Source organism: Talpa occidentalis, unplaced genomic scaffold (genome assembly GCF_014898055.3).
Source record: "Talpa occidentalis isolate TD23 unplaced genomic scaffold, MPIMG_talOcc4v2.1 talOcc4.17, whole genome shotgun sequence".
Classification (NCBI taxonomy): domain Eukaryota; kingdom Metazoa; phylum Chordata; class Mammalia; order Eulipotyphla; family Talpidae; genus Talpa; species Talpa occidentalis.
Window position 1 is genome coordinate 36306429 of NW_023601754.1, and position 25929 is coordinate 36332357.

At 44.3% G+C, this 25929-nt stretch overlaps 1 protein-coding gene and 1 long non-coding RNA gene across 3 annotated transcripts; one reads left to right on the forward strand and one right to left on the reverse strand.

The window, feature by feature from the left end:
• Window positions 1-502: 502 nt before the first annotated feature.
• On the reverse strand, window positions 503-21885 carry LOC119249243 (uncharacterized). Of its 2 annotated transcripts, none has more exons than XR_008552483.1 (3): window positions 21731-21885; window positions 2103-2313; window positions 503-1588 (listed from the first exon to the last, which is right to left on the reverse strand). It is a non-coding gene; the product is annotated as an uncharacterized LOC119249243 (long non-coding RNA). The 2 variants fall into 2 exon arrangements; XR_005126117.2 differs by lacking the exon at window positions 21731-21885 and adding an exon at window positions 3735-3773.
• GOT2 (glutamic-oxaloacetic transaminase 2) lies at window positions 3762-24957 on the forward strand. The gene is made up of 10 exons (XM_037516424.2): window positions 3762-3910; window positions 14025-14181; window positions 15168-15296; window positions 17218-17277; window positions 18075-18236; window positions 18771-18875; window positions 19526-19676; window positions 20227-20392; window positions 23062-23212; window positions 23684-24957. Exons 1-10 carry the CDS (start codon window positions 3822-3824, stop codon window positions 23804-23806), a joined length of 1293 nt encoding a protein of 430 aa, XP_037372321.1. The 5' UTR covers window positions 3762-3821; the 3' UTR covers window positions 23807-24957.
• The last annotated feature ends 972 nt before the right edge of the window (window positions 24958-25929 follow it).

Genomic DNA, 25929 nt, shown 5'->3' on the forward strand with positions numbered 1-25929 from the left:
TGTACAAGTGGGCACTTGCTGTCCCAGGCGCTGCCCTGCCCCCCGCCCACCCCGCAGCCAGTAAGTGTGGGCTAGACCAGAACCTGGGCTAGTCCAGGAACTGGGGTCCCTGCTGTCAGGATCCCAGCCAACAGGTGAAAAGAACAAAGGGGAATCAAGACACCCAGAGGGGGCCACCCTGGTCGCGCGCAGCAGGTTGAACACAGCGCTGTGGAGCTGTCTGCAGCCTCTGCAGTGAGGGTTTGATTCCTGGCCAGCCAGGGAGATACTCATATGGTGTGGCAGACCTCTCCTGTCTCGCCTGCTGCTCCCCTCAGCAGTGTTTTTGGTCCGTCTGCCTGTTCTGCTCCCCGCTCTGTCTCTGGTGAATTCTCTCACCCTCCTGCGCCTTTGGCCTGTACCCCAGTTCTTGTATAAATAAATAAATCTTAAAAAAAAAAAAGACACCCAGAGACTGTACATGGGAAATCATAGATGGACACAATGAGTCAAGTATGTTTTAAATCATTTATTAAAATCCTTACGGTTCTCAGGTGGCTGTGGATGGGTGTACATTTCCAGAGTATTTCACATACACAGAAGTGTTGGAGACATGGTCAGCTAGAGGGAGAGGCTTCAGGGAGATTTTCTAGGGATTCTCTACAGGGGTTCCCCACCCTGAGGAGGAGCAGCATCATAAGAAACTCCACTCTCCTACCTCCCCAAAGGGAGGCTGACTGATGAGACAGTGCTGTCTCCAGCATACCCCTACTCCATCCAAGCTCTCATTCTGTGATTTTGTATTCCCTGACAGAGGCTGGGTTTGGAAGAAGGGTAGTAGGGATATGAAAGATCCTGGTCAGACCAAAGAAAGGACTACTTCTGCAAATGAGAGTGGCCCTCTCCCCCAGTACCATCCTCTCCCCTTCCAAGGCCACTGAGGCAGCCCAGCATCCACATTCTGGCCCAGTCGGCTCCTCTGTTCTCTTCAGCAACAGGACACGGAACACGTGTGGACATCTGCTCAGAGATACACAACACACTGAATTCCACAGATGCACACAGATGCAAAACACAGCAGGGCCATACTCAAACACAGTCACCCCATGTGTCTACAGACTCTGGGACAGGCAAGTCCATACACAGCTACACACACATATCAGGTACACACGGCCCCCAAGTACTCTCTCCTCACACATTTCACGTAACACTTGTCTAGGAGATGCTGTGGGGTGCAGCTCAGATACCCTGCCCCTCGTCCCACTGAAGCAATCACTTGCCCAGGCAAAGTCACTCAGAAGGAGGAGGTGAGAGGAGGTTTGGGAGGAAGAGTCATGCAGAGGTATCCTAGCCAGGCCCCCCTGCCCCACTTCAGGAAAACTCTTCAAGGCCATGACAGCTTCTGAGCCTGGGTTACCTCTGTAGCACAGCTCCCTACTCTTCCGGCTTCTTCATTCCCCAGGTGTTGCTCAGGTGCTCCCCAATACAGACTGAGTGTGCAGAGCTCTCCCTTTCTCAAGGGTCTTCAATCCTCAGGTCTGAAGAGATTAGGTCGTTTCTTCGCAGCATCCTGAAGGCTGACTTGCAGAACTGATCCTATAACCTGGGGCTGAAGTAGAGGCCATAAGTTAACTCCTGGGTGACGCAGGGCTGGACACAAATCAGGATCCTCCAGGCTATCTGCATTTGCTGCTGAAATCTGTGCCTTTGTTTCTAGTCTCAAGTCCCAGTTGGTTGTATGACCTTAGGCAATACTTCCCTCTTTGGGTCTCAAATTTTCCATATATATAGTGGGAAGTCTGCAGTTTGGGACACAGGCTTCCTGTGACACTTATAGGTGGGCATGGACTAAACAGATGCTCCTGTACATCCGTCTGCTGGCTGGCAACATAGGTCTCACCGGGAGCTCATTAGAAATACATAACCACAGGCCCCACCCTAGACCCCTGAATCAGAATCTGCATTGTCACAAGGTCCCGGGGCACATTATAGTGTGAGAAGCCCTGTCCCAAATGAGTTCCTGACAGCCTTTCAGTTTCTACGGTTCTATAATCTATAATTTCAACAGGCAAGTGAGCGGGGGGAGGGGGCTGATTTCCCAGTGAAACTCTGTCTTTACTGACCCGTGGTGACCAACAGCTCAATTCCAGGCAGCTTTCATAACTCCAGAGTTTCCAGCAGTGGTCAAGGTAATTTTTTAAATAATAATACCAATGATGGTGAGATTTGAGTATGGTGAGGAACAGACTTCTCTTGAGACTCAGGACCATCTCACTGTTAGACATAACCCATTCTCACTCCAGTTTGTGGCAGCCGCAGAAAACCAACACAGCGCTGGAACAGAAAGTGGGAGTACAGGTTGAGGTCAGAGAGAAAACAAAAGAGCCTGAGACAGAAAGTAGAGCTAGACACTTAAGGTTCTAGAAGGTGACCCTCGGTTGGTCTCTAAAAGAATCCAAGAATTGCCACAGCACAGAGGATAAATTAAATTGGCAAGGTGCATGGTGTGACTGGGGTTTTCAAGACAGTCAGTGAAGGGCCTCTCCAGTGGCACAGTGGTTGAGCGCCGCACTGTGAAGCTGTCTGCAGCCTCTGCAGCGCCGATTCGATCCCCCACCCGCCAGGGAGAATCCCACGTGGCTTGACAGACCTCTCCTGCCTCGACAGCTGCTCCCCTCAGCAGTGTCTTTGGTCTGTCTGCCTGTTCTGCTCCCCGCTCTGGCTCTGGTGAATCCTCTCACCCTCCCGCGCTTCTGACCTGTACCCCAATTCTTATATAAAATAAATAAATCTTTAAAAAATAAAAAAGACAGTCAGTGAAACTGCCATTTTCTAGAGTGCTTATTTGACTCCTGCAGCCTCTAGTATCTCAAATACATTCACTTTTTCCTTTTAAAGGAATTCTCTTCCACACATAACTGTAAGGGTTTGACAAGCACAAATTTTATCATTAACAACCATGGGTAACTTTGTGCTTGGTCAACCAGACCCTGTTTTTAGTCATGACTGGCTAATCTCACTTAATCCTCACAGATGCCCCCAGAGATAGGCATGGTATCTGCTCCTTAACAGCGATAAATAAACATTCAGGAAGACAGTGGAGTGGCTTGACCACAGAGCAACAGAGACTGAAGGTTTGGGGCTGGCCACACTGGTACTGGCTGATGGTGTTGGGCCAATCCCTTCACATTCCATCAGCCCACATGTCTCCAGTTTCCAAGCCGTCACCATGGTGGCTACCTCTTGTGACCGGTCGGTAGTAATTATGTTTTTTAAAGAGTTATTTAATTTATGTTATTTAAGTTATTTTATTTCAGCATACAAGAACTGAGGTACAAGCCAGAGGTAAGGGGTGTGAGAGGATCCACCAGAAACAGAGTGGGGAGCAGAACAGGCAGACTGACTGAAATACACTGCCGAGGGGAGCAGCGGGCGGGAGAGGAGAGGTCTGCCGCGCCATGTGGGTAGCTCCCTGGCTAGGCCGGGGCTCGAACTTGTGCTAGAGTGGGTGCTAATAGCTTCACAGGTTGCATCTTAACCCCTTGCGCCACCAGGGCGGCCCGGCCCGTAGTAATTAAAGGAACGAGACCAGCCAAACGCTACGAACCGCGACCAACACGGTCCCTCGGGGCGGCCTCCGGGGCGGGCCCACGCGCCCCACTGCTCGGCGGGCCCCGCGCCGGCCGCCAGGGTGCGCTGTGACGCGGCGCGGGCCGGGGGCGCTCTAGCCTCGGCCGGCGAGTCGCTGTCCTTACCTTCAGCAGGAACCCGCGGCTCGGTGTCTGCGCCCGCCGGCCCTCCGCTCCGTCCCGCAGCTCCCCACTGCCCTCTCGCCGCCCGCCATGGCCCTGCTGCACTCGGGTCGCGTCCTGTCCGGGGTGGCCGCCGCCTTCCACCCGGGCCTCGCCGCCGTGGCTTCTGCCAGAGCCAGGTAACCGGGGAGATGGGGAGAGACCCGGGACGACGGGCCTGCCCCGCCGGGCTGCGGGGGTCCTGGGACACCTACATCCCCCCGCACGGACACACACGCCTTCCTGGCTTCGCGGGGCCTCACGGGGGTGAGGGTTCCCTGGGGTTAGGCGCCTTCGCCTCACGAACCTGCCCCCCCTCACCAGCGACCCCCCGCGGTCCTACATCCCTCCGGTCCCCTGCCCTGAGGACCGCGGGAGAACGGGCCAACGCGTTCTCCTAGGTTAGGAAGTGTGGCCCTCCCGGGCACCCGGACTCCCTTTCCAGGGTGGGGGGGGGTCATGAGACGCAGGTTGTGCGCCGTGGGGGCGGGGGCGCGGGGTGAGTACGCGGGCTGCGGCGCCCCGCGGGTCTGGCGCCCATTGGCTGGGGCGGCGAGGCTGCCTCGCGCCCATTGGCTGCGGCGCCCGGGGCGCGAGTGCCCTTGACCAGCTGCCCTGGGGGGCGGCGGGACACACCTGTCATGGTCCCGCTGGCCGGCGGGGGTTGGCTGGGCGGCGCCCGGCTGCCATTTGCCCCGCGGAAGGAAGCGCCCGGGAGGAAGCCGCCCGTGACTCTCGCTTTCGGGCTGGGGTTTGCTCTCAGCATCCCGTGACCTTGGCGCCCGGCATCTTCCTCGTCCCGGTCTTACCCCCCCACCACCACCACCTCCCCAACTACACTGCTTGGCCTCGGAATGGAAAAGCGCCCGGGTGTAATGCACCTCTTTTTATTTTAAGCCCTTAAGAGGAAGGCGCCGTTCTTCCTCTCCATCCCCCCGTGCTGTTTCATTTAGTTGTATTTCGTCACCACAGTCTCTGCGCCAGGCACTGGACCAAACGCTGATAGACACAGCGGTGAACTAGCCTGAGGGAGGAACAGTTGCCACTCAAAAAAAGTCCCAAGTGTGTCGTTTCCAACAGCGTGATAAGTGTTTCGGAGAAAAGGACAGGGCATGAGAGGAGTTAGTAATTCCTTCCTGGTGGAGACCTGAGCCTGGAAATTTCATTCACTCAAGAAACCGGGGCTCCAAACCACCCCACAGATATTAGCTGCAAGCAGCAACCCCTTGGCCTTTCGTTTAAAAGGATAAAAGGATATACGATGTCTTTAAGCCAGCAGGACAGAATGTCCTTCCAGAGCCCCACGCTCTTGGTGTGCAGTTTTACCCAGGCTTTTGAGCTTTGATTTCTCCCTGATTTGGTTCCTTCTTGGCCTACTGTCAAGACATGCTCTTTAAAACAGCTATTTCAGTGGAGCAGAATTAAAGAGAGGTTATCGTTTATGTAGCAAATTTGGAGAACAGGAAGGGGTGCCTAAAACAATGAGCAAGAGGAAGTTTTTCACCTTTTTTTTTTTTAAAGATTTATGCATACAAGAATTGGGGTGTAGGGCAGAGGTGAGAGGATTCACCAGAGACAGAGTGGGGAGCAGAACAGGCAGGTCTCTGCTGTGCCCTGTGGGTCAGCTCCCTGACTGGGGCTGGTGATAGCTTGACAGCGCTGTGTCTTTAACCCCTGCACCACCAGTGAGGCCTTTTTCACCGTTGTTAAAATAACCTCTTTTACAGATTTGACTTAGTAGCCTACAGCTCTACTTACAGTGCTTGGTGAAATTCCCTATGGGTGTGACCTTTTAGTCATCCTGTTTGAAAGCCTGACTCATTTTTCTTTTCTGTTTTTCCTCCATTAGAACTAAGTTCCATGAGAGCAGAGACCTTACCCACTTTGTTCACTGTTAAATCAGAGCACGTAGTGCCTGGCAAGTCTATAAAGTTGAGTGTTTTTATTTTAAACCTGGATTTTAAAATTGAAGCAAGAGAAACAAATATTTTACAGTTGTATTTTGGATCAAAGCCTAAATACATAGAGGAACCACCATGGTGCAAAATGTGTACCAAAAAAAAAAAAATCCTTAGGATTTTTGTGCACCTGCTGTTAAGGAGATAATGTTCAAGTTTAAACTATGCTGTGTGATGGGGTGATAGAACCCGATGCCATAGCTGGCTATGATTGTTCACTGTTCAGACAGCAAGACCTTCACTCCTGCTACTCAACAAGCCAGCTGTAAAAGTGGTTTCTTTAGTTACATTTTTTTCTAAATCCAAATGTAAAAGTGGAAAACATTTAAAATATACTCAATCCATTTAAGTTTCTCTTTTTAAAAAGGCCTCATCCTAATACACCAAAACCTTCAGAGTTGGTATTCTGAAGAAATGAGTATTTTATCCTATTAAATACTTAATTTTTCCCTCTTAGGTCATTTATAGAATTAAGTTCAAGTGTTTTATTTAGCTGCATTTTTTAAAGCAAAGCACTGGACATTTAATCTTTTCTTACTGACCAGTGCTATAAAAGCCTAGTGACATGAGAAATTAAAATAGATAGGTGTATTCTGATTTATCATGATATGGTTCTTAATTGTTTCGAGTAATTTTTAGTGCAATAACTGAAGGATTATCATGAGGTGCTTTAGAAGGGCAGTGTACAATAGTGATACAGCCAGTAACTAGAAGATCAAAATTGTTGTATTGTCTTTGCTGTTTTTAGCTCTCTAATGATGTGCAAGTTAACATCTCTTGTTATTTTAAAACAAGAATGTGAGGGAAAGCATTTTTAAAGCTACATAAAGCACTAGGTAGGCTCCTGGGAAATTTTGAAGGCATTTAATTTGGAAATGCTTATCTGAATACTTTGTACCTATTTTGGTTGGATAGTTAGTATTGCTCAATGGTGAGGCTTTGAACTTAAGTCCAAAGTGCATAGATAGGAATCTCTTTGTAGGTTACTGATCAGCATCAATATTGTCCTTAGAACACTCGTTTTCGTCTCGTACTAGTCCTAAAAAAAATTAGAGTTCTTTCTATGTGGGTACAGTGTTGACTGTTTTTTTTTTTTAAGGAATTGAGTAAAGAAGAACATAGAGGCTCAGAACATGACTGATACAGAGTTGATCAAATTGAGTTGCCTGCTCCTGTATTTGTATTATTTGAGACTCACTCTTTTCAGATTGCTTTTTACAAGTCTTAAAAGCTACAATTTTCAATCAGATGTCTTTCTCTAACAGAAAATTCAGGGCTAATCATTTCTGAGAAAATTTCTATGCTAGATGAATTTTTTTTTCATTTATATATTTTTTACATTGTTGTTCATTTTTTTTTTTTTTTTAATAGAGGCATGTTTTTTTTTTTTATTTTTTGTTTGTTTGTTTTGTTTATACATGCATTGGGTACAGTCAGAAGCGCGGGAGGGTGAGAGAATTCACCAGAGCCAGAGCGGGGAGCAGAGCAGGCAGAAGGACCGAAGTACACTGCTGAGGGGAGCAGCGGGCGGCAGGAGAGGTCTGCGCGCCATGTGGGACCCTCCTCTGGTGGCCGGGGAGCAGCCGGGGATCGAACCGCTGCCGCAGAGGCCGTGGGCAGCTTCGCAACCCAGCGCTCAACCACTGCGCCACCGGGGAGGCCTGTTGTTCATTTTTAAACAATGTTTGCTTTCTCTTCCCACCCCCAGGTGTAGTCCCCATAGAATTTCCTTCCCCAATGCACCCATGCACCATCACCTCAGTCCCCTGTGCTCCTCCCTTCCTCCCTCTGACTCCTCTCCCTCCTCCTCCCCTGCAGGATGTCTCTGGTTTATAATTATCTGGGTTTTTTTTTAATTTGTTTTTTGTTATGTTTTATATAGCTATTTTTCCCCCTGATCTCTTGTTTGGGTCCCCTATATTCCTCCTATAAGTAAAACCATCTGATATTTTTCATTTTCCTTCTGGCTTATTTCACTGAGCATAATTCCTTCTAGCTCCATCCATGTCGCTACGAATGGCATGAGTTTGTCTTTTCGATTGTTGAATAGTATTCCATTGTGTGTGTGTGTGTGTGTGTATGTACACACACACACACACCACATCTTGTTGATCCAGTCATCTATTTTTGGGCATTTGGGTTGTTTCCAGATTTTACCCATTATAAATAGTGCTGCAATAAACACAGGGGTACAAGTATTCTTTTGAATCAATGTTTTTGTGTCCTTTTGGTGCTAGATGAATTTTTTTAAAAACTTCACAGATAAGTACTTTTCATATCATTTAACAAGAATGGTGCCTTCTGTCCGTTGGGTTAGAGGCTGTGCTTTTGTGATCTCTGAGTGAAGGCCCTGGAGAGAGAACCATCTTTTTAAAATGAAAACTGCTTTTGAAAATGAAACTAGAAATTTTCTATGATAATGTCCTTGAAACTCAAAAGTACTCAAAACTACTTCTTTCACTCATCAGTTAATGACAGTGTTGTACATAGGCAAGTGGCTACATGTTTTCAGGGTCTGAACTATGGGTAGAAAATAACAAAAGCTTCCTCCAGGCCAGGTCCACAAGTTGTTTCAAGATATTTGTTTCTTGCTATGCCTAGGCAGCCTGAACAAGGAAAAAGAATGAGAAGAGGGATTTTGAGTCCTGGTAATAGAGCTAGGAGGGGAAAGGGTGATAATGATAATGTCTCCTGGGGCTCTAGAAAAAAAACTAAGTGATAATAATTGAATAGCTGTGACTATGCTTGCTACATGCTTGCCTCAAGTAAAAGTTTAATGGCAATGTAGTGAAAGTGATAGCTACTACTGAATCAAGCACACACTCTGAGCCAGATTTTATTGCAAATGTATTTTATGACCCCTTTCACCATTATAACAAACTTGTGAGATAAGTACTGTTATGCCCCCATTTTACAGATAAGAAAAGACGAAACATAGATGTTTAATGGCTTAGCTGTGTTCACACGCAGGTAGGTGTTACCTGAATTCACACATCTTGCCCATTATTGACATTGCCCACTGTGAGCTATTCAAAGAAAAGCCTAAGAAATCCAAAAGCAGAATAATCCACCCTTTAATAACAGAATGAAAGTATTATATCTACTGAAATAAGTTTCAGCTTGTCAAAAGAGCATAAATTTCACTCTACTGCTGAGGCCAACCAGCCACCCAGCCGTTGAAGTAATGCTCCCCTCATGGCACACAGAGGTGTTTGAGCGCTGACTCACCACAAGTTCAACCAGAGAACCATTGTTAGGAAAGAAATTCTTTTTTTCTTTTTTTTTTTAAGATTTATTTTTATTTTATACGAGAATTGGGCAGGCCAGAGATGCGGGGGGTGAGAGGATTCACCAGAGACAGAGTGGGAAACAACAGGCAGACAGACTGAAGTACACTGCTGAGGGGAGTAACAGGCGAGACAAGAGAGGTCTGTCCCGCCATTTGGGTTTCTCCCTGCTCGGCCAGGAACCGAACTCTTGCTGCAATGGCCGCGGATTGCTTTCATAGGTTGTTTCTTAACCCCTGTGCCACCAGGGAGACCCAGGAAAGAAATTCTGATGGAACAGGTCGCTGAGCTTATCAGTAGATAAGCACTGAGAACTTCAGTTGTGCTGAGCTGAAACATTTGATTGGTTAAGACTGGAGAAATGATCACTAAGAGAATTTGGACTGTGTCACCTCAATAATTTGGAACCTTGCTTCCCTAACTTCTTGATTCTACAGCACCTGTCCCACCCACTCTTTCTCACCTTGACTTTTTCTCATAGGTCACTTCCTCCTGGAAACATTCCTAAGCCTATTCTTCCCTCCCCTTCCCAGGAATATTAATAGGTCTTTTCCTTGTGGGGTCTCCCTGGTAGCGCAGGGGGTTAAGTGTCAGTATTATGAAGCTGTAGGCAGCCATTGCAGCACGAGTTTGATCCCCAGCCAAGGAGGTGACCCACAGACCTCGCCTGTCTCGCCCACTGCTCCCCTCAGCAGTATATTTCAGTAGATCTGCCTATTCTGCTCCCCACTCTGCCTCTGGTGAATCCTCTCACCTCCCGCACCTCTGGCCTGTACCCCAGTTCTTGTATGCATAAATAAATTAATCTTTAAAAAAAATGGGTCTTTTCCTTGTGTCTTCCAGAACTCTTTGTGTCTTGAGTCAGTCTTTTTCACTGTACATCATCATTGTCCTGCACTGTTTGTAATTCCCTACAGGTCACCCCTCTGGACTTAATCTGATGGGCAGGAATTATGTTTTTCTCTTCTTTCTATACCCAGGTTAGCACATAGCAGGTTTTCAGTGGTTGATTAAGGAAATCAAAGACTTTGAGAAGGCCAAATCAAAAAAGTTGTTACATGATATGGTTACTTGATTAAGATAGGATTGTGAGTGCCTAAGAAATAATTTCATACCTATTTAAAAGAAATGAAAGAACTTTAAAAGTAAACATATAGCATGATTATAAGCAACCTTAGCTCATATGTGAGAGTTTTTTGTTTGTTTTATTCTATACTTAATCAAGGACATAAGAGAGTCAACAGAAAGCAGAGAGAAATGTTCTCGTAAAACCCAGAATCTCAAGTGTCAAGGCAGATTACATAGAAGGTAAAGATAACTTGTCATATTGTAGGTGAAGTTGTTAATCACTAAACCAAGGAAGCCTGGGCAAACTTTGTTAAAATGTTAACATGTTGCATAGTTTGTTTTCAGACTTAGTTATTAAAATAAATTGAAAATTCACTTGCCACAATACAGTGAATATTAGTAGTTAGGCCACACCTAAATAAAAGCCATTTCAGGTTCTTAATTGGAAGAATATAAAGAGATACAAAGACCAAAATGGTTGAGAACCACTGCTTTAGGACTCAACAAACAACTCTTGTTCATCAAAAAACAAAAGCTCATACACAGTTGTGTTTATGTTACTGTTGATACTAGTTGTCTCAACCACTCATTGATTTGAACTTTTAGTTTAAGTAACTTCGATTTCATAGACAAAACTGAGGAGAAAGGGAATTGCTCTCAGTGCTGCACAGCATTTTCTCAGGCTCATAAAGCTCATGAACACACAGTACAGCCTCTAAAGTGATACACACATTCTTTTTAGATCTCCTTAAAATGGCAACAAAGAATGTGCACACTAAAATAACTTAGTTACAGCCACCCTAGAGCTTATAAAAATAAAGTATACTTTGAATTATGCTTAGTAATCAAAGTATATCTTATTTTAGAAATTATCTGGGTATCCAGTGATAAACCCATCAATTCATAATTTATTCCAAGACTTAAGCTACTTAAAGATCTTAAAAATTGTCTTCAAGTTGCCATATTACAAAATATAACATTCTCCAAAAACCCATTATCCCCATCTCATCATGAGGAAAACATAAGACAAAATTCCAGGAGAGGATCCCACAGTATGCCTGACTAGTACTGCCCAAACTGTCAAGATCATCAAAAACAAGAAATATTTGGAGCTGTCAGAGCCAAAAGGAGTTTAAGGAGACATGACAGCCAAAGGTAATGAGGTGTCCAGATGGGATCCTGGGACAGGAATAGGACACACAGTCAAAACTAAAGAAATCTGAATAAATTGTAGACTTGATAATGTATCCATGTTAGTTTACTAGTTGTAATGTAAAATGTTAACAAAAGGAAATTGTTGGGGTGGGTGAGTATATGGAAATTCTGTATTATCAATTTTCTGTAAATGTAAAGCTGTTCTAAAAAGTAAAACCTCCCCGGCCACCAGCGAGGGTCCCACATGGCACAACAGACCTCTCTTGCTGCGCCCACTGCTCCCCTCAGCAGTGTATTTTCGTCACTCTGCCTGCTCTGTTCCCCGCTCTGACTCGTGAATTCGCTCGCCCTCCCTCGCTTCTGACTGTACCCAGTGCTTGTATAAATAAATAAATAAATCTTTTTTAAAAAATAAAAAATAAAACCTATTACTAAAGGAGTAAAAAATATGTAATTGTTGAAATTAAAAATTTGTCAGAATGATAACACAAATTTACATTTTTCGTGTAGGAGTAACATTTAAAGTGTGTAGGAGTAATGTTAGCTTATTTGCTAAGTAAACCAGTGTAAGTTTAGGAAAAACAAACCCACATATATTAGAGTATATGCATGTATTATACTTAATATGAATAAATAAAAGACTTAACTTTTTATTAAATCAGAATTAAACTAGTTTTATTTATCAAATGTTTATATTTGAATTTTAAAAACATTTGACTTTTTTCAGTCTTTTTTTTTTTTTTTTTTTTAAGATTTATTTATTTATTTATACAAGCACTGGGTATAGTCAGAAGCACGGGAGGGTGAGAGAATTCACCAGAGCCAGACCGGGGAGCAGAGCAGGCAGAAAGACCGAAGTACACTGCTGAGGGGAGCAGCTGGCGACAGGAGAGGTTTGCGTGCCATGTGGGACCCTCCTCCGGTGGCCGGGGAGCAGCCAGGGATCAAACCGGTGCTGCAGAGGCTGCAGGCAGCTTCGCAACCCAGCGCTCAACCGCTGCGCCACCGGGGAGGCCCAACATTTGACTTTTTTAAGAAAAAATTTTTTTTAGAGGGAAAATAGTAAGTCTACCATACTTAAAGTGCTAGAAATTCAATCTCTACAACACAAACAGAACAGAGTACCCTTGAAATTTTTATGATTTTTAGTACCCCCCTGTGATGGAAAACATTTCAGATTTAGACACTCAGGTAAAACAAAAAACACTTATTTTGAATTACTGATTCATAGAGAGGATATAGCTCTTCAAATAGACAACATGAGTCACTGATCAAAGAGTAAACAGCAAGAAAAGCCTCATGGGTCCAAAGAAAAAGTTTACAACATTCTTAATTTTAGCTCCAAATCCATAAAGACAAAAAGACAACAAACCAGATTATCTGTCATCTCTCATCGAACAGAGAACTAGATTTCTACTGCAAATTTTACAGAGATCACTGAATGGTCAGAGCATTACCCAAATTCAGTCATTGCTTGGGACAAGTGTGGTAGGGGAGTAGGGCTTATAAGTGACCACAAGCCAAACCCCAGAGCAGTTGTTGGTGGGGACAAGCTAGAGAGAGTTAAAGTTCTGTTGCCTCTGGGCATTCACTGGGAGCCAAGGAAAGACGAGGTATATATCCCCAGCTCTGTACTTCACTTGACCAGTCATGTTCTCTATGACTGTTAAAGGATCATATGTGGGCCACCCCGGTGGCGCAGTGGTTGAGCGCTGGGCTGTGAAGCTGCCCTCAGCTTCCGCAAGGCCGGTTCAATCCCTGGCCACCGGGCAAGGGTCCCAAATGGCACACAGACCTCTCCTGCAGCACCCGCTGCTCCCCTCAGCAGTGTACTTCGTCAGTCTGCCTATTCTGCTCCCCGCTGGTGAATTCTCTCACCTTCCCGCGCTTCTGACTGTACCCAGTGCTTGTATAAATAAATAAATAAAATCTTAAAAAAAAAAAAAAGATCATACTTAAATGCAAAATCGTAACTAGTACAAATAAAAATAACACTACCAAACATAACTCAAAAAGTAATGAGGGCATCATTAGGATGTTATAAACAGTTCTGCTAGTTTTAATACCTACATACCCAACAATTCTCTGCATTCCTCTCCACCCCTGCTGCCCCCACGCTACTTGCTACCCTCCTTGCTTTATCTCTTGCCAGACAAAGAACCAGATTCTTGAGTGATCTTTCTGCATCTGCCCTTACCACTGTATTCAGTACCTCACCATACCACCAGATGAGCTCTAAAAATGCAAGTCCATTCATTTTACTCCCCTTAACTGATCAGCCATTTTCCCCAGCCCCCCAGAAAAAAAATTCTTTAGGAATTCTATGCATTTCCAAAGTGGAGCCCCAAAACCTATTTTCAGCAGATTCCAAATGGTACTCTTAACAAATCTGGGAATAGGATAAAACCCAAGCCCCTTTTGAGGGTTACATAATCTTCTTGCAGTTGCCCTTGCTGCTCTAGTTTCATTTTTTACCATTCAAATTACTTGAAATATTCATTGCTGGGAATTTAGGTCAAGTTCAGACAACCTTGAAATCCTACATACAATGATTTAAGCATACCCTTCTGTTTCTCATAGCATTTGTTTGAAAATCATTGGTCTTTTCCACTTTCCTACACAATGCTTTGAAAACTTGTGCGTTGTTGGTTGAATGGGGTCTATTGGTATGCCCTATGCAAAGTATACATGCAAGCATTTGTTGTAGTGGATTTTTGGTAGATTTGCAATGTCTCTGGCCATGGAAATCTAGCCTAGTTACTGATACTTTGTATTTCCCATTTCAGCTCCTGGTGGACCCACGTGGAGATGGGACCCCCAGATCCCATCCTGGGAGTCACAGAAGCCTTTAAGAGAGACACCAATAGCAAAAAGATGAATCTGGGAGTTGGTGCTTACCGGGATGATAATGGAAAGCCTTATGTGCTCCCTAGCGTCCGGAAGGTGAGCTTGCCATCCATCTCCTGTCTAATTGGGATAAATAACCTGAAGGGAGCTCCCAGAACATGCCAGAGGGAGTTCAGAGACCTGGGTTCTAATTCTGGCACTGCTGGGTCAAAACCCCAAGAATGCCCCCAGTTGAAATCTGCACTGAAACCAGGCCCCATACACGCGGGAAGAAAAGACCAAAGAGGCAGGCCACTCCAGATTGGTCAGTAGCAATTTTTACTCAAGAAGCTCTGTCTTGGGTGGCTGCAAGACAAGAGTTTCCTGCATGTGCCCCACCCAGCCCCCTTGCAGACATATTTAAGTAACAGCTTTAACTGTCCTCAGTCACATGCCATCCAGATAGGTCTGAGCAATGCATTGGGCATTACAACACATTTTCTCAAGACTGTATCCTTGGCTCCACCCTGACAGTGTGTTCTCTGAGGAGCAAGGCTATAAGGTGCATTACCTGGGGAGGGAATAAGGAGCCTCCATCTTTCTGAGTTCTGCTGGCTGATCAAAAGGCAGTCAGTTCTCTTGCTGCCCCTTCTCCAACAGACAGGGACTGCTTGACTCACTTCAGCTTTCTGGGCTAGAGTCTCCTTGATTGTAAAAATAAGAGGTAGAACTAACTCCATGGTCTTCTCCCAGATTGCACTTCTCTGATTATCCATCAAACAGGCACAGTGTCATGTTTAATCCTGAGAGTGCGTAGGAGGAGTAGAACTTAGCACTGACTCTTGGATGCTTTTCAAGAAAGCCATTTCATGTTAAATGGTAACCCAGAGATACTGTGTACCCACCCACAAAATACTATGATAAAAAATACTTCTATTCTGTGATATGAAATATCAAGTGTCCTACTTACCCTTTTCCTTGGACTAACTCTCAAATAAAAAACAAGGCTTTACTTGCAAATTTTAATTTATAGACCATTAACTATTAATCAGGCTAATTCTGGGCAGGGAGAAGAAAGTAAATGGATGCTTTTTCCCTTCTAGGCGGAGGCCCAGATTGCATCAAAAAATCTGGACAAAGAATACCTGCCCATTGCAGGACTGGCCGACTTCTGTAAGGCATCTGCAGAGCTCGCCCTGGGTGAGAACAACGAAGTTTTGAAAAGTGGCCGGGTAAGCGGAGCAGACTGGTATCATACAGGGTCTGTTTTTAAATTGAACATCTTAAACAAATTTGAAATGCTGTAAAAGATTGTTTTGAGGTAGCAACACTATTGCTAATATGTCTTCTTTACATAGTAAATTGGGACAAATTAAGGAATCTATAAAACACCAATTCCAAAAATGTACTAGTAATTTTGAAAATGAAGTCGTAATTTGACTGATGGACCTGACACTGCTTTTGCTGCTAGTCTCTGTGCACTTATGTTGATTTTACTTTGAATATGCTTTGGAAGTGCCATCTGTGCCAAGTTTTAGGTCTATAATTGGCCCCTGCCCTCATGTACTGAGTTCCAGCTTAGATGGAAGAAGGGCAGGAAAGAGCTCCAGGTGGACTCGGGGCCAGGAACAGCGGCACTACCAATGCCGCCCTCCCCGTAGGTCAGTGAGCGTCGTTGCAACATGCAGGGGAGCCTAAGCAACCCCTGGGTGTCTCCTGGAAGGACCCTCTTATTGTGGAAGAAAGATGACACTAAAAGTCACTGCACATTCGCGTTTTACAAAGAGGTCTCTGCGTGAAACTGCAGATCCAGCCCAGCACAAGGCCAGCATTGGGTAGGTGGGGTGCTTCCTGCCTCTAAACAGCCTGCTCCTGGCTGCCAGCTCACTTGTGTTGGGCTTACTTTTGAGACAAATGTACTTTTTAGTAAAAACATTTGTATGTTTAATATTTATTTTTCTGGGGGAAAACATACAAAGTTACAAAAAAAAGTCAATATATCTCTCCTCCCACACCCTAAGACCAGACTAAATGTATATAAATAAATACATAGTTACTAACCTGTGGTCTAAGTCCACAGGTTAGTTCATTAACACAGAGGAAAGCATACAACCTCGACCCCAGGGTGAATGTGATTTAGTTTTCTGTGTCTATAATCATCCACCCACCTATTAACCTCTCACGAAAACGTCTGTATTTTTTTTTTATGATTTTGCTCCATTCAGCCAGTTGTACCCCAAGTATAAGGTAGGCCTCTTAAAATAACAGCAGCTTGTCTTTTATGAGTTGCTATGCCTTTTTGCGAATCATTAATATTACAATCATTAATATTACCAGAGTAATATTAATTACTAGTTTTCATTTCTGTCTTGCCAGTTTGCAGACAGTTTAGTAAAGAGTTTGTTAAGTCAGTCCCCCTATCATTTAGTCCACTGCTCTTAACCCTAGTTCAGAAAATAGGTTTAAGTTTTGTAGCACCTTGTACTCCTGTGATACCTTAAAAAACAATTTATGCCTGCTGTGGTTTCTTACTCATCTCTTAAGTTAACCAGTTTGAAGAAACAGTTTCTCTTGGGCATATTCCTATTACCCAAAAGGGGATTATTTTCACATTCTAAAAATTCAAAGGGGACCACTTAGGACAACCTTTAAAATGTGAAAATATCACCCTAATGTACACTTGTTAACTTGCTTTTCAAGGAACTTTGATGTTCAGAAAATCATCAATTTTATATAATTCTAGAGTAATTTTTAATGTTGTAACTATTTGTGTCTTTTTTTCCCTCTATAACACTCCTTTTTCATATTGGGGGAGGGGAATTTTTGAGCCCTGAAAGTTTCTCATGTAACACAGTGTGATACTAATAATAGCCGGAAGGAATTAATTTCTTTACAGAGGTGCTGGAAACTGAAGAGACAGCTCTTTGGGGAGTAGATGGTGAGGTCAGGCTGTCTGTGAGCAAATGGGGAAATGAAACATTTGAATTGTCTTGTTTCCAAATATTCATTTGGAACATCCACTTCAGCTTCTAAAAAAGAAAGATACCAACTATGAAGAGGTCTTCTTTGTGGGTGTGACCCCAGTTTTGCTAAGGTGTGGGCCTGTTGAGAGCATTGTACCTCGCTTGCTGACTATAGGTGTCTCCCCTTCAGTATGTCACCGTGCAGACCATTTCTGGAACTGGAGCCTTAAGGATTGGAGCCAGTTTTCTGGTAAGTCTGGAAACTTAGGGAAAATCTCTAAGACCACCTGTCCGTTGAAGATGATGGGGTTTCCTATTGCATCTGTGTTTGCTGACCTAGAAGTGTATTTCCTTGTCACAGAATTGGAAGATTGCCTGTTCTCTAATAAATGGAGTTGGGGAAAACTGGTAATGAAAGAACTTAGAGAAAATTACAAGGAAGATATAATGGTGGTTGTGGTGGTGTAGATGCTATTTAATGAGCATATACTGTTACTAGGAGCTTTTATATCTTAACTCATTTAATCTTTATGAAGGAGTTCGGTTAATGCCATTTTTCAAATGAAGAAAGTGAGGCCTAGACAGGTAGTTGTCTACATGCCATTGTGTCAGACCATGAATTCAGCACTGCCTGCTGCTCCTTTTTTTTTTAATTTTTTTTAAGATTTTTTATTTATACAACAGCTGGGGTACAGACCAGAGGCACAGGAGGGTGAGAGGGTTCACCAGAGACAGAGCGGGGAGCAGAACAGGCAGACAGCCCAAAGACACTGCTGAGGGGAGCAGCGGGCGAGACAGGACAGGTCTGCCGCGCCATGTGGGAATCTCCCTGGCTGGCCGGGAATCAAATCCTCGCTGCCGAGGCTGCAGACAGCTTCACAGCACTGTGTTCAACCCGCAGCACCACTGGGGAGGCCCACCTACTGCTCTTTCGGTGATAAAAACAAGCTGAATTTCTAATAAGAAAACTCCTCTCAATAAACTACATCAACCTTTTTTTTGTTTCTCCTTTCTTCATTTTCCGTTTCCTCTCATCCCATCTTTTAGCAAAGGTTTTTTAAGTTCAGCCGAGATGTCTTTCTGCCCAAACCATCCTGGGGAAATCACACACCCATCTTCAGGGATGCCGGCATGCAGCTCCATGGCTATCGATACTATGAGCCCAAGACCTGTGGCTTTGACTTCACGGGCGCTATGGAGGACATTTCAGTAAGTGTGGCTTGCAGGATGAGGGGGCAAAAGAACATTTGCAGAGATTTGAGCGTCCCAGCTGGATCTCAGTGTCTAATTTTTTTTTTTTTAAATTAAACCCCAATTTATTTGCAACTTTTTCTTTTTATAAAGATTTATTTATTTATACAAGCACTGGGTACAGTCAGAAGCGCAGGGGGGTAAGAGAATTCACCAGAGCGGGGAACAGAACAGGGAGGCTGACGAAGAAATACACTGCTGAGGGGAGCAGCGGGCGCGGCAGGAGAGGTCTGTCACGCCATGTGGGACCCTCGTGGGTGGCCGGGGATCGAACCGGCGCTACAGAGGCTGTGGGCAGCTTGGCAGCCCAGCGCTCAACCACTGCGCCACCAGGGGAGGCCCTCAGTGTCTAATTTAAAATACTGAGAATGAGCTAATTCCCAGTCCTCAGTTTATCTCTGTTATTTATCAAATGATAGTGACCCTATGGCATTTCTGGTCAACTCTTTCCTTTAAAGCTCCAAAATAATCTCTTGGTGGTTTTCTCTTTAGAAAATGCCACAGCAAAGTGTTCTTCTCCTGCATGCCTGTGCCCACAATCCCACGGGAGTGGACCCTCGTCCTGAGCAGTGGAAAGAAATAGCAACAGTGGTGAAGGTAAGGAAGTCAGCTGACTGGTGACAGTCAGTTTCTATTTAGTAACCAGCCTTAGAAGCTTAACTTGGGTGAAGCCCTAGCAAGTGAGAGTTAGATAACTTAAGCCTGCATGAAAGTTCCATGAAGGAAAGAGCTCACTTGCTTAGTTAGCAGCTCTGTAGTTGATGATATGAGCAGTTTGGAAATATATAGGGAATTCTACTAAAACTTGTCGTTGGCTGCCTGTATACTAGGCACCCACAGACCCCAGGAGGCTGCTAGTGGTTCCTCATTTGCCCTGGTGAGTGGTTACTTGTTCATCCTTTAATTCACTTTTTCGTGCCCCCACCTGTCCTTGCCACTGTCCTTGGCATTGCCATTATCATTCACAGGGTCAGCTGTCAGATGGCACTAGTCACAATTATTAGGAGGAAGCTTTCATGTTATAGCCTTGTGTAACAGCCATTTTCACTCCTTTTAGTTTCCCTTCCTTTACATTCTGTCAAATCTAAGCTGCTAACAGAATGAGATTACTCTATTCAGTGCATTCAGAGAGCACTATCAGGATGAAAGAGTTGTTATTACACATGCTCCCAATAAGCACAAATAACCATCTGGAACATCATCAGAGGACTACCTATAGCTTCGGTCATCTTTTCTTTCCTTCCCAGAAAAACAATCTATTTGCTTTCTTTGACATGGCCTACCAAGGCTTTGCCAGTGGTGATGGTAACAAGGATGCTTGGGCTGTGCGCCACTTCATCGAACAGGGCATTAATGTTTGTCTCTGCCAGTCCTATGCCAAGAACATGGGCTTATATGGTAAGCTAAAGACCCAGAGTGATGTGTGTTCTGAGGAATTTGCAAAAGTGCTGGCAGAGGATGCCACAAAAGTATAAGATTTGGTGGTGATGGGATGTGTATGTCTGTCTGTCTGTCTGTCTCCACCCATGTCTGTCTGTCTCTCAATCCTTGTTCCTTTTTATCTAGAGAGGAAAAATTGGTCTAGTGTATTCTAACTATTATTTTTAGCTACAATTTCTGTAATATTCCTGATTTCTTCCAGAAAACAAAATAAAAATGATTATGGCTTCTCTAAATAAAAAGCAACTAATTGATGAGCCAGTAAAATGGATAAAATAAAAATAGACCTTTGAACAAACTGAGTACTCAGACTTTCTATTTTTCCTTGGTTCACCATTCTGATGATTGAAAACTTTTTATCTACGAGAGTATATTTTGTAGTACTTCTGATGAAACATATGACATGCCACAGTTTATGTGGCAATTTAAATATGTGGATTTTTAATCATGATTTGCTTAACATTTTGGACAGAAGAACTAGAAGACAAGATCCATTTTGTCTTTTCAGGTGAACGTGTAGGAGCCTTCACAGTGGTCTGCAAAGATGCTGATGAAGCCAAAAGGGTAGAGTCACAGTTGAAGATCTTGATCCGTCCCATGTACTCCAACCCTCCTCTCAATGGGGCCCGGATTGCCTCCACCATCCTGAGCAACCCTGATCTTCGCAAACAGTGGTAAAGGCACACTGCCACTCTGGCCACCCGCCTTTCCCCCCACTGATGCCTCACAGCTCACTTATGATTGGCCTCTGGTGAAATACAGTATCGCAGATTCCATGTGTGGAAGGAAGAGGGGAGTGTGCATTTTGTGGTCACTTTCAAATAAATAAATTGGTCCTGTCCTGAAGAGGCAAACGTGATCCACACATTGCAGTTCCTCATCCTCTCATCTCTGGGTAGCTGCTTAGTTGCAGGAATAGATCTCTAAGCAGCTTCTTGAAAAGCTCAATCTGCTGTTCGTAAGAAATATTGCCGCTTACCTAGTCATCATGTGCCAGTATTGTTTTTTCTACCTTAAATTAATTTTTTTAAGATTTATTTATTTATGCATATAAGAACTGGGGTACAGGCCAGAGGTATGAGGGTGAGAGATGTCACCAGAGACAGAGTGGGGAGCAGAACAGGCAGACTGACTGAAATACACAGCTGAGGGGAGCAGCGGGCAAGACAGGAGAGGTCCTTGTGCCATGTGGGTCACCTTCCTGGCTAGGGATCCAATTCAAGCTTCATAGTGCTGCATCTTAACCCCTTGCGCCACAAGGGAGGCCCGTTTTTCTACCTTACATTAATCTTACGAACGCTGAAGTAAATAGCAAGTCAGGTTCAGGAAAATTCTTTTCAGTGTGACAGACCACTACTAGACTTAACAAAACGAATTATTTTTTAAATTATTTTTTTTTCCCATTACAAAGTGAATGTGTGAGAACATTCCAGAAAGTTTGGGAGAAGGGGAAAAAGTTGACCATAACTCAGCTTTTTTCCCTTTGCTTGCTATTATCCACAGTTGTAATACACTATTTAACAAACTATTATATATATTTGTATAGATTGGTTTTCTTTTTGTCATTTAGAATTATAGTAACTTTTTTTAATATAATATTTTAAAGTTTTTTGTGTGTGTGTGTTTTCATATTCCCTAATGGTAGTCAAGACTTCATTTTTTTAATGTGCATATAAACATTTTACATGTGCAAAAATGATACATCTTTAGTACTAGATGATAAAATAACTTTACCCTTAGGCACTTCATAATTAGTGAACAAGTCACATACACCATTGCTACAAGATGGACCTTATACAAAATGAGATAAATGCCAGCTAAAGGGGGAATCTTGATTCTAGTGAGGACTGCACAGCATTTGAGCTGTGTAAAACGGTAGAGTCTGAGGAAAGGGAAGATTGTCCAGAAGGAAGGAAGCCAGTATAGTGAGAGGATTGCTTTCTCCAGTTCCGCAGATAGAACTAACCTCCTCCTCTTGGGCTCCCACGAAGTCCTGTGCTGCTATTACATACCTTGTCTTGCCTTGTTCCATAGTTGGTTGTTTATGTAAGTCTGTTGCCACTCTGGACTGTACGCTTTTAAAGACCAGAACCAGCTCTCAGTCCTTCTTTCTCCTCAGCACTGAGAACATGGCTTGGACTAGTGGTAGATTCACAGTGCAGCATGTTACCTGTGAATGAACAAGAATGTTTCTACTGTCCATGTTAAAAATAAGGCCATATTTTACTCTTTAATCCATAGCTCCGTCCCCTGCATAAGGATGACAAGTCTTAACCTTTCTAAGATTTAGTCATTCATTTGTTTTTACTAACAAGTATATCTTAACTTTTAAATATAGTTTAAAATAGTTTTAGGGGCCTCCCTGGTGGTGCAAGGGGTTAAGACGCAACCTATGAAGCTGTCCACAGCCACTGCAGCACGAGTTCGATCCCCGGCCAGGGAACTGCCCACATGGTGCAGCAGACCTCTCCTGTCTCGCCCATTGCTCCCCTCAGCAGTGTATTTCAGTCAGTCTGCCTGTTCTGTTCCCAGGTCTGTCACTGGTGAATCCTCTCACCCCCCACATCTCTAGCTTGTGCCCCAGCTCTTGTATGAATAAATAAATAAATCTTAAAAAAAAAAAAAAAAGACTCAACCCATGAAGCTCTCCACAGCCATTGCAGCATGCGTTCGATCCCGAGCCAGAGAGCTGCCCACATGGCTCAGCAGACCTCTCCTGACCCGCCCACCACTCCCCTCAGCAGTGTATTTCAGTCGATCTACCTGTTCTGTTCCCCACTCTGTCTCTGGTGAATTCTCTCACCCCCCACAACTCTGGCCTGCACCCCAGTTCTTGTATGCATAAATAAATAAATCTTTAAGAAAAATACAATAAAATAGTTTTAAATTCTTTAAAATAGTATTCTGATATATAACAAAATGTTCTGAAATAACTTTTTCTTAAAGATTTATTTATTTATGCATACAAGAACTGGGGTGTAGGCCAGAGGTACGGAGGAGGTGAGAGGATTCACCAGAGACAGAGTTGGGGAACAGAACAGGTGGAGCTAATGAAACACATTGCTAGGGGAGCAATGGGCGAGACAGGAGAGGTCTGCTGTGCCATGTGAGTCAGCTCCCTGGCTGGCCAGGGATTGAACTTGTGCTGCAGTGGCTAGTGACCACTTGATAGAGCTGTCTTTAACCCCTGTGCCACCAGGGAGACCCATGAAATAGCTTTCTTTTTAGACCAGTGACAGCACATGACTCAGTCAAGTGGGTAGTTAAGGCATATGGTGGGAGTGGCTTACCAGTGCTTGGCCAGAATAGCACTGCATCACAGGACTTTTGTTTTGTTTTACAGGTTGCAAGAAGTGAAAGGCATGGCCGATCGCATCATTAGCATGCGGACTCAGCTGGTGTCCAACCTCAAGAAGGAGGGCTCCTCCCACAATTGGCAGCACATCACTGACCAGATCGGCATGTTTTGTTTCACAGGGCTAAAACCTGAACAGGTGAGTGGGCTCCGACTCCCCCATAGCTGACTGATCAGTCCTTGCAAACCAGAATTTCTCATGGGTTACCTACCTATTCACGCTTACCTGTAAACATTATTTCAGAAACTTTTCAGGTAAAGGAAGTATGTAGCATTCATTTTGTTTTTTTTTAATTAATCCTTCACTTTTCACACCAGAACAAACAGAAGACTGAATTATGAAAGGAGCAGTGGCTACTCCATAGCTGGATTCTGCATCTGGGTTTCCACCATGCTAAATCTTTTCATCTCTTCATCCTTCAAAATTCATCATCCCACTTGAAAATAGCTTTTTATTCCTACTTTACTCTAAACTAGTGCACCAAATTTGGGTATAGGGTTTAAGGGAGAAAATAAAGCTTTTGTTATTTTTGGGTCCTTCTGCTCTTATGCCTGGTTAGGGAGACTCCCCACCCTGCCCAGGCAGTGCCTGAGTGCCTTCTCTTTGCAGGTAGAGCGGCTGACCAAGGAATTTTCCATCTACATGACGAAGGATGGCCGCATCTCCGTGGCAGGGGTCACCTCCGGTAACGTGGGCTACCTTGCCCATGCCATTCATCAGGTCACCAAGTAACTTCCTGGTGAGAGGAAACAGAGATAACCTTCCTGTCTTCAGTCGTGAGATTCACACTGAGAAGGGGGGTGGATGGTGATGAGCAGCTCGTTTCTTCAACCACAGTGCTTAATACTCAGCGACTGAACATGTTTCTCTGAAAAGAACGTGTAGTGAATAGGGCAGAGGCATCTGTGACTGGTGTCTGGAACTTTGTGACTCTAAACCAAACTCCCTCATCCTTGTATCTTCAGCTTTTCTGAAAGTTTACATGTACAAAAAAGTCATAGCCCAAAAATGACCCTTTCGATCATGCCATTGTGATATTCTCAGAAGCTTTAACTGCAGCACCTCATGGTGCTGGGGGTCCCTCTGTGTATCCAACATGAGAAATAGCTCTTAGCAGAGGCTTTGGGAAGAAGACCTAGTTCTAACACTAACCATCAGCCTCGTGTTTGTCCTCTTGGAATTTAGCAACCTTGTTACCAGACCATATTAATAAAAATCATGTTTTACGAAAACCAGTGAGTTGGCTGCCACTGCAGCATGGAAAAATAAAAGATGCTGCATCCCATCTGATCTAAATAAAAAAAGAAAGAAGGCTCTTCTTTTCAACATTCATGGGCATTTCAATGTTCTTCTCTTCTCCCTTGCCACTGCTCTGCTTTCCCTTAGGCACAAAGTTCTGTAACTAGCCTAGATTTTCATCCTATTCCACTGCTTGATTGACCAGCAACCCCGTCCTATAGGATTTACTTGTTTGAAGAATGAAGAGCATAATTTACTGCTCATCCCACACCTTCACCCTTCTCATCAAAAAATAGCAGAGTGGGTAACTGCACTTTATTTCAGAATCCTCTTCAGTGGTTGTTCAATTGTCTCATCAGGATGTTGCCTCTGCCCAGTTGGACTTCACCCCTTAGTTCAGTGCTGTTGCGCAGGCACCTGTCCCTCATCCTGAGTTGGGCAGTGCAGGGGAGGACCAGGAAAGAGGATGCTCTGGGCTTTGGTTTTTATCTGTGTGTGCTACCAGCTGGGCTCAGACTCCAACTTTTGAAAAGATACCCACGATCTGCTCAAATCATGTAGACTTCTTGCAGCCTGGTTTCTCTGTTACAATAAAGTTACTGTAGACCCAGCCACCATCTACTATACTCTGTCTTTTTCTTTAATGGGGGAAAGGGTAAGAGGGAGCATATATCCTAACAGGAGCATGTCCTGCTGACCATAAGCCAAAAGCTCTGTTAGCTGTTCCAGATAGAGACCAGAGACACATCTTTGACTCCTCCAATCCAAAGATGTTGCAAATGTGGGTATAATCCTTTAGTGCTGCGGGACCAGTGGGGTACCTTGAAGGATCCTGTGGATATAGGCAGGGATGGGGGATAGTTGGCAACTGGAGATGTCTGTAAGAGCAAAGTAGGTGAGACCAATAACAGTGAATGTAAAGGTAAAGTAATGCAGACTGAATGTGAAATGATTGTTGGTGACCAATCTTCCCCGTCATTATTGAGTACCAAGGAAGTGACAAGCACCATGAAACTGAAAGCCCAGGGTCACAGGTCATATATGTTTCAGTTTCAGCAAAAAAATTCAAAATTAGAAATCCCGATTTTTGTGGGAGGTCTATTGATTCTTAAAAGTTTACAACTAATTTGGCTTTTTAAAAATGCAAAGAAGAAATTGCCAGGGCATAAATTGCCTGTAGCATAAAGCCATATCTGTCTGCAGACATATAGCAATGCACCTGCCTGGCAGCAGGCCTACCACAGGGTTATTCTGTCCCATTCTGCTTAGTGCAAAGAGTCATTCAAGATGGGGCAGCTACTGGTTGGACCAGCAGTGGAGCAGGACTCAGACCATCCAGTGTTGGGGCAGGTATAGGAGGGGGAAGAAGTTTGTTCCCCTTGCTTCTCACTTCAAGGGACAGAGCACAGTGGGATCGCTCCTCACTCGACTCTTCTATGTCCCCACTGCTAATAGAGACAACAAGGTAGTGAAGGAAGGAACAAGTGGTTCACTGACATCTTTGAAAAGGATGCCTGGTGGCACAAGGGGTTAAGATGCAGCACTGTATGAGGTTGTCCACAGCCACTGCAGAATGAGCACAAGTTTGATCCCCGGCCAGGGCGGTGACCCACATG